General features: G+C 35.8%; 1 protein-coding gene across 3 annotated transcripts in view; it reads left to right on the forward strand.

The window, feature by feature from the left end:
• The window catches only part of LOC113961071 (kinesin-like protein KIF2A), a 103363-nt gene extending 95130 nt beyond the window's left edge, over positions 1-8233 (forward strand). For 2 of the 3 annotated variants that reach the window (XM_027671088.1, XM_027671090.1), the window contains 4 exons: positions 344-494; positions 2064-2165; positions 4507-4642; positions 6466-6551. In XM_027671088.1, the coding sequence (XP_027526889.1) occupies positions 344-494; positions 2064-2165; positions 4507-4642; positions 6466-6551 (475 nt within the window). Of the gene's footprint in view, positions 1-343; positions 495-2063; positions 2166-4506; positions 4643-6465 lie in introns of all 3 variants that reach the window. The other variant, XM_027671089.1, reaches the window with a different exon arrangement.
• The last annotated feature ends 487 nt before the right edge of the window (positions 8234-8720 follow it).

Raw genomic sequence — 8720 nt, forward strand, 5'->3', positions numbered from 1 at the left:
GATGCTGAATGAACTTTGTTTTCAAATATTATTCGTTGTTAAGGAGTTAATATTGAGGGTTTGGAGATTTTTGCCCTCTTAACAGTTAATGAGTAGTACGATTTCAATCAAAAAAGACCTCTTGCTAGAAGATGGACTGTAATCCACCTGTAAGTAGTTGAAAATCCATGCTTTTAAGGAGTTGGACTAACAATTTTTTGTCACTGAAAGTACATTAAATTTGTGAAGCTGACATCATCCTTATTAAATGAATTAAATTATGCCTAAATGAGCTTTATTTTTGGTTGCTACTCTTTTGCACAGGAAGTTACTAATTTATGAATTAAATATTTTCTGAATGTAGGGTGAAGGAGCTGATGGTTGATCCTAGTGCTTCAGGAGATATCTGTCCTATTATACACCATGCTCCCAATCAGATTGATGACTTAGAGGCACAGTGGGGTGTGGGGAGCTCTCCTCAGAGAGATGATCTCAAACTGCTTTGTGAACAAAACGTGAGTGGTTTACAGCATTACATGGAAAGAGATGATAAATACAGTGGCAGAACAAATACTGAGTAATGTGTATTTATAGCCTGTTAGCAATATCATTTAGTAGATACAGCATGCTTCCTCACCTTTTCATTTTATGGTATTATGTTCATTCCCGTACACACACAAAAAAGGTTTCTTGAATGCTGAGAGGAGAATATTTTACTTTTTATCTTCCTTGCTGATTAGGGCTTTTAATATCTAGGCAGGGTTTGCTCTAGGCTCTCACATTTTTAGTGTGCGTTTTTCCAGTATAGCTTCATCTGTTATTAGATAGTTAGAAGTAGCCTGAGAAATGCATCTGTTTTATTTACCACTCCCATGGTTTTGACCACTATTTTTCCTGCATGGAACACCTGTTTTGAGTGAGTTTGCCCTTCTCCATGTTTAGAAATCTGGTTACCCATCATTCCTCTTCCCCACATCTTGATTTTCATGTAGTGAAACACCAGAGGAATGTTCAGGAGAAAGCCACATCATGTTCCCAGGATGTCTCCCCGGGCTGCATAAGTGGAGATCTGGGACTGAGAGGCATTTTCTAAAGGGTATTTTTGCCCTCCATACTGATTATCAGCTCTAGTCCTGGTTCCTTAAATGTTCAACTTCATTTGTGAAAATGCTGATGAAAGGTAGAAAAGATAAATCCTTACTACCCTAACTTATTTTTCTCAAGACTCTCTGCCTTTTCAAACACCTCTTCATGGTATTTGCTGTATTTCTTATTTTAGTAACTGTCTTCTTCCAGGACTCTGTTTTATAAGAACATGCTAGTGATTCCAAGAGCTTCCCACTGGACAGTCCTTCCAGCCAGATAATCTTTCATATCATACTTTTTTGTTGTTCATGTGGAATTCAATTAAGCTTTTCAATGTGTTTTTAAAAAGATTTTAAAGGCATATTATAAGGAACCATATTGTCTTGCAGCCTACCTAGTGCTTTCCCCTTTGATTGTGATTAACTATTTATGTCTAAAGAATTCCTGTTTGTCCCAATTTGTAAATCCATGTTGTGCATTCTTCTAATGTATTAATCACTACATACTTTTTAGATTTTTCACTTTATATTTATTCCACTTTTTTTTCCAAAGGGTTAATTTAATTTTGATTTCCTGAAATGTATTGAATGTAATTGCTGTTCTCTTTTTTGAAAATTGGCACAACAAAAAGCCCAGACAGAAAACAAGTTTTCTTATTAAAACCTATTAGAAATTAACATTCTTCCCTTGTGACTTCTTCCTCCCACTATTTTAACTTGGGTTTTTTTCCATGGGGAATATTCTGTTTTCCAGTATCCACTAGTGTTAGTGGCTGGAAATTTTTAATGAATAATAATTAAATTTAACTCTGTGAACAGTTTAAATTTATTGCTCTCTCCGCTCATTTCTGGAGATTTTCTTGTTTAAAGTATTGTTTTATTTTTGACAGGTTCTGCTTTCTGCATATTTTCATGTTCTGTGATGGGATGTATCATATTCAATATATTTCCTGTAGCCACAGTTCTTTCCAGACTAACAAGCTTAACTATTGCTTTTAGGAAGAGGAAGTTTCTCCACAGTTGTTTACTTTCCATGAAGCTGTGTCACAAATGGTGGAAATGGAAGAGCAAGTATTAGAAGATCACAGGGCTATCTTCCAGGTAAAAGATGGAGCTCTACTTTGTTTTATCCTAATCCAGGAATTCAGGTTTTCCCAATGAAAGTGCATACTCTTGAAGATATAGGATATCATCTGGTCATTTTGCTGCTGTCAGAGATTTCTAAATTGTTTTATTACACTAAGCCCATTGTAGCAAAGAAATAGGAACAGATGTTTAGATCCAATAACCATTATTCTTTGTCCCCATGATGAAAGAGAAGCATATTTTCCTACCACCCCAGAAATTTAGTGAAATTTTCCTTTTCTTCTCAACAAATGTTCCTAAATAGACTGTTCATTGTAAGAAAAGTTGCTATTTTCTTTTTACTATTTCAACTATTTACTATATTTTCTGTGATAGTCGTTTTCCAGCATTAGTGACTGTTTTTTCTAGTCATGGGGAGTTTACTCAGATTGATCTCAAAATTTTCAATTTCACTGTCTAATCTATGCCAGTGTTCCTATGCCAAAGCTGGCAATTAATAGTAATGTGTCTATATAGTAATGTCTCTATCAGCATCATTTCTGTGTGGTCATCTCCCTCTAAGATATGGCAATACTCCCTCCAAGTATTTTCTCTAAATATCCTTTCATGACATCTTCCTCTGAGATACTGAGATCCAGAAGAAACAAATATATTTCTAACTGCCTGTTTGCTTCCTTTTTACAGATACATAAGGTTTTCACTTGCTATTAGTCAGGGTCTTTAAAAGGAGTACTGACCACATAGTGTAATGCTGGTCAGTACCACGGAGCCTTTTACATTCACAAAATAAATGGTAATAATATATATATGAGTTACTACTTTTCAGAAGGAAATGTGAATTGCTTCTGTTAATAACCTTATAATCTTTAGACAGGCTGTCCATTTGGAGCATCTGATGCAAGAAAATAGCAAAACATTAAACCTATAGGGAATACAAATCTCCTCAATTTAGATATCTAACTTAGTGGAACATTGATGTGTGTTCATGTAATACAGTAGGATGCTAAATAACACATTTTACAACAGATGTAGAGATTTAGTTATTGTGAAACATTATCCCTGAAGTAAAGCATGCAGAAGTGTGAAAGTCTTATGCCATATGCCATAACTGTGTCCTAATGCTTGCAACTTCTGGAGAGACAAACTGCATTAGTTTAAGATGTTACTGCTTCTGTGTGTCCATCTGGCCTTATGCTGGAGATTACTGCTCCTCACAGCAGTCATCAGAAGGAAATGTGTCTGAGTCTCAGCTGCCTTCGTTTGCAGCATTACTTGTTAGTTTATGCCATGGGTGAAGATGGGCTGCACCAATACAAAATCTACAAGCTGTAACATGCAGAAGTTGTCTTCTGTCAGCTTTTTCCTGGAAGCTGTTGATTCTGGGATACAAAACATCCTATCCTAACAAAAATCTCTAAAATAGATTAGCTGAATGAATTGTACTATAGAGGTCTTGATCTTCCTTTGTTTCTTGGATACACAAGTTTATGTTAGATGACATGAATCCTATCCCAATGTGAGAGCTCCATCTGTCCTGAAAGTCAACAAAACATACACAGGATTTGGACTATGCTTTCAATATTACTTGGACTACTGAGCACAGAGGGAAAGACTTAATTTTAGTATTTCAGGCTCAGCATGCATAGAACTGTCAGCTGTTTATTTTTAATCAAAGCACTTCCAATGGGATCGGTTCTCCTGATCAGAACTTTGCATGATTCTGTAAGCTTTAAGCTCCTGGTTGCATTCTTCTTTGCTGCAAGGCTTTTTTCTTTTCTTTTTTTTTTTATTTGTAATATTCAGAGTGCAAAGATGCCTAAGAGATGTTTTAACCATCTCTTACAGTACTCTTATCTGTCTGGGGAGTTAGCTCTTGCAATAGAGAGATTAAAAAAGCTCTTCTTTTATACACCTTCTCTCAAAACTGGTTTTGAGTATGGACAGAATTATTTTGGCTCCTTGACTGTGATTATAGTCAGTGGTAACCATCCCATACTTAAAATTGAAGTCTGGGTTCAAAGTTTGATACCTACGTAAGCGTACATAACCATGACATAAAGTTCTTAATTTCTTAGTTTTACAACCATCCAAGTTCTGAATTTGAAGAGAACTATGGCAGCTGGGGTTTATCTGTTGCTGTTATGACCATTGGAGTTAAGAAACTATGTAGAAAACATAAAATTTTGCTGAATTAGGAATAAGGATTCATTTTCAGATTGAAACCTGTTATAGTGAGGTGACTAGACAGTAAAAGTGTGGTCATCTTGAGAAAAGGAATAATTCAACTCTTTGTCTTGAAATTTGCCTTGAAACTTTGCTAATGTATTTAGTTGAGGTTTTTTTAACTTTTACCTAGGAATCTATTAGATGGCTGGAAGATGAAAAAGCTCTTCTTGAAATGACAGAAGAAGTAGACTATGATGTGGATTCTTATGCTACCCAACTTGAAGCAATTCTAGAGCAAAAAATTGATATTCTGACCGAACTTAGAGGTAGATTGCTTTTAATCACTTTTGTGTGCATTTTCATATGCCATGGAGACTTGCAGTAATAATGAGAAGGAAAAAAGAGTGTGGTTATGTTTTGGGGTCTTTTTTCACCTTATGCTGTCCTGCAATGTTCTGTGAAAGGAACATTTATTCTGCTGCCTAAGAACAAGTTCACATCTGTATTCAATCCATCCTAGTTTAAAGGAAGAGTCTGCTTTACCTCCAGGAAGTATAAACTTGATCCTGCGACTTTGGGTTGTTTTTTTCTTTGTTCCAAAAGAATAAAGGAAGGAAAAAGAAAATCCAAAAGAACTGTACAGAAAAAAAAAAAAGGTAATGCAATGAGGAAAAAGTAGTAGGAATTCCCAGTTCCTGTTCTATTGCACTCTGTAATGTAGCAGGGAGCCTGCTGTTGTTTTTCAGTCTGTGCTTAAGAGTAACATCAAGTTCTGAGTAGCTTGGCTGTTAGCCTATTTTTCCTTAGCAGCCTTTCTGTTGAAATTTTGTCAGCCTCTGTTGAAAAACCAACAGCAGATAATTCTTAGTTCCCAAAACTGACTTTTCCACTTGTCTTCTAAAATCAGCATGTCAGCTTGGTACCTCGTGGAGATTAATTTTTCATTTTAGTTTCTGTATCTCTCTGCATTCCAGCAGACATGCAATACTGGTTTGGGTTTTTTATCTGTGTTAGAAAACTCCTTATAAGATAAAACCTTACATTTTACTCAGATTGAGTATCTGCTATAAGTTAGAAGAATACATCAAGCAAATTGGATGTGACCTGCTTGCTTTGTACGCATGTATTGGCACCAGTATACTTTAGCAAAGAATTAGATGTACATTCCTTTGCTTCTTAGGGATGGTGGCTTCCTCTTCAGGGAAAGACAATTTGAGACAACAGCAGTGAAAAAATAGTTTAGGTGACTCCCTGTTCTTCCATAACTTATTAGATATGGCTTTTGAAATAAGATACTGGAGATAAAGGATATCTGAAAGATCCTTGCATCTTTACAGACAGCATGATACATATATAGCTTTACAGTAGGGAAGAACTGTTAAATCAAAGATTCTTTCTCACAGTAACTTTTGTGTTATGTTCATGGCACATAATGATCACTGAATATTTCAGCTTTTATTCCTGTCACTTTTGGACTGACGTTTTTATGCTGTCATTTTGGTTTCCTTCTTCTCATTCTTGGGCATATTACTGGGGAATGGGAGTGGAGGAGGAATACAAATATGAAAGAATGACATACTTCTTTTCTCGGGTTTCTTCCATTCTCATGCTAGCTATGATGAAACAAATGATTGATGCATTTATCTATTTACTTCCCAAATTTAATCACAAATGCTTTTCACATTCATAGAAAAGTTGTTATCATAGAATTACAGAATGGTTTGGGTTGGAAGGGACCTTAAAGATCATCTCATTCCAACCCCCTGCCACAGACAGGGACACCTTCCACTAGACCGGGTTGCTCCAAGCCCCATCCAACCTGGCCTTGAACACTTCCAGGGATGAGGCAGCCACAGCTTCTCTGGACAACCTGTTCCAGTGCCTCACCACCCTCACAGAGAAGAATTTCTTCCTAAGAAGAGACAGGGATAGTACCTAAGAAGGGACTAAGTTGCTAAGCAACTTGTTTGTATGATGAGTATTGAATTTAAGCTTATCTCAGTCCTCTTGTAGTTTGTATTTCAGCTATTTTTGTGGAGGAATGTTCTTTGTTTTGCATTAGGGCCAATATGTGGGGCATCAGGCCTTAGTTTCAGGATCTATGTTGAGCACAGGCACATCAGTACTCATTCTCTCTTTTTCATTAAAGATAAAGTGAAATCTTTCCGGGCAGCTCTACAAGAGGAGGAACAGGCCAGTAAACAGATCAACCCAAAAAGACCACGTGCCCTTTGAAATGGGACTCTGCTGCTAAAGGAATCTATGAACCTGTACTGCTGTACAACACATTTGTTACAAAACCCAGTGGCCATAAGAACTCGACTACTTGAAAGCGTAAAACTGTTAGAAATGTCCTGTTTATTATTCATCTGAATTATATTTTCAGTTTTGTGTGAAATGCTCCTATGATGTCTACGAAATGCTTCTAGGCCAGACAGTACAACTGTGCAGGGTTCAGATCTGCAAAGCACTTTGTTTAAAATTTCATTTATTCAAATTGTGAATTTTATGTTTGGAAATATTTGCCATGTTTTTAATAATGAAGTAAAACTGTGGCAATTGAAAAGTCACAGTATTTCCTTTTAACTATGTTCAGTTTTGTTACAAAGACCAGTTGTGCACTTTTAAATTGTGTTGCTGCATGCATACCTCACTAGTGGTTTTATATAACTTCTACAGATAGCTGTGCTTACCTCTTCCCATTCTGTGCCTTGATGAAGGCTACTTAACCCTAAACATCCTCTCTCTGAAGCACAGCCTTAACAAACAACATTCCTTATTTGTCAATATAAATTACTTTGAGTGTGTGTATATTTTTTAAGTATTTTGAGACTTTTTTTTTTTTGGTGGCTGGTGCATTTCACAGCATGTGCCGTATCCTTCAAACAGGAACTGCAAGAACTGTTAGAGTGAACATACAACTGGACATTCCATCCTCCTTGTAAAATATCTGGAATTTATGTTTATTTCAATACCATAATGAATAGTTATACAGCATTTTCTCTGTAATTAAAAAAAAACACCAAAAAAGAGGTAAAAATGAACAAAAAATACATTGGTTGATGTATAATAAAGAGTAATGTTTAAGTACTGAGGAGAGTTGTATCTTAGAATAATGCAGATAGATATACAGTATGTGTTATGGTGTGATAATGCTGTCAGAATAAAGGTACAATCTGACATCTGCATATGGATAGGCTAAGTGTCAAAATTCAGGGATCCATCTAAAGAAATGCATTTCTCATATTGTTAAAATTTGGCTTTTGATGCATGACAGGCTTACATGTACATTAACTGTAGTTTGCAGATAGTTTAAGTAGCTCTGATGCTTAAAAAAAATGTAACTAATACCTATTTTTCCCTTTGTACAGTGCCAGCAGCTGAAAAGTGAGGTGAAATTGCATCATTTGAGGATTTGCACAATATCTCTACCTAGTACTAATGGAAATCCTATAAGTACCTGAATTCTCTCAAATGCATCATGTGTATCAGCACTTTTTAGGTGGTGGTATTCAAGTTATTTTTGCAAGTCAGTACCCAAAAAAGATTGACCTTCCATGTACAAATGAATTGTCAAATGAAGAATTGTAGACCTCTCTAGGAGTTCTTTCCATTTCCACAAGTTCATATCAGCAGACTTTCCCTTGGAACTGTTTAAAAATTACTTTTGTAATACAAACCTGTTTGTTTGTGCCAGGCCCAGAGGGAAATAAAGGGAAGGCAATGAAAAGAGTTAATTGAGCCAGGAATTCTTGTAGTGTTTAATATTTGTATCTCCCATAGGAAGGTAGGCTATGGGAAGCTCTTGTCGCATTGTGGTTAAAAATAAAAAAAATCATCCTGTGTGTAAACATTTAAAGTGAAACAACAATCTAGATTTTGCATACTGTGTTTAATAAATTAAGCTATTAAATGAATTACAGATGAGAATTTACTTCTATGAAAGTTCTTTTCTGCTTTGGAAGGGTTTGATTTTGTAAACACATCTGAGTTACACTTTTCAAAAGTCCTATGATTTCAGAATGAATATTTACTTCTGGAACTAACTATTCTGTCACTCATGGCTAGGCTTCGCGAACGAAGATTTGGGAAGGGCACTACCCACGTTTGTTGCAAAACTATTCTGTACAAATTTGTCATATAGGAACAATTTTCCCAGAGGACTATCCTGACAAGTTTTGCAACAGGCCTTAAACACCACCATGCATCTTTCTGAACATTTAAGAATGTCTTCCATCACAGCTAAAAGAAAAAAAAAAAAACAAAAAAAACCCCCAGTGAAATAGAAGGAAGCAACTTTTGTTAGTAGGTGATAGTACAGGTTATTGTATAATACCAGAGTTTCTTTGAAGTTGCTCTAGAGAAATCTTACTTTCTAAAAAGCCTCTGAAGATTGAGACTTCC

Source organism: Neopelma chrysocephalum, unplaced genomic scaffold (genome assembly GCF_003984885.1).
Source record: "Neopelma chrysocephalum unplaced genomic scaffold, ASM398488v2 Primary Assembly neopelma1_97033, whole genome shotgun sequence".
NCBI classification, from domain to species: Eukaryota; Metazoa; Chordata; class Aves; order Passeriformes; family Pipridae; genus Neopelma; species Neopelma chrysocephalum.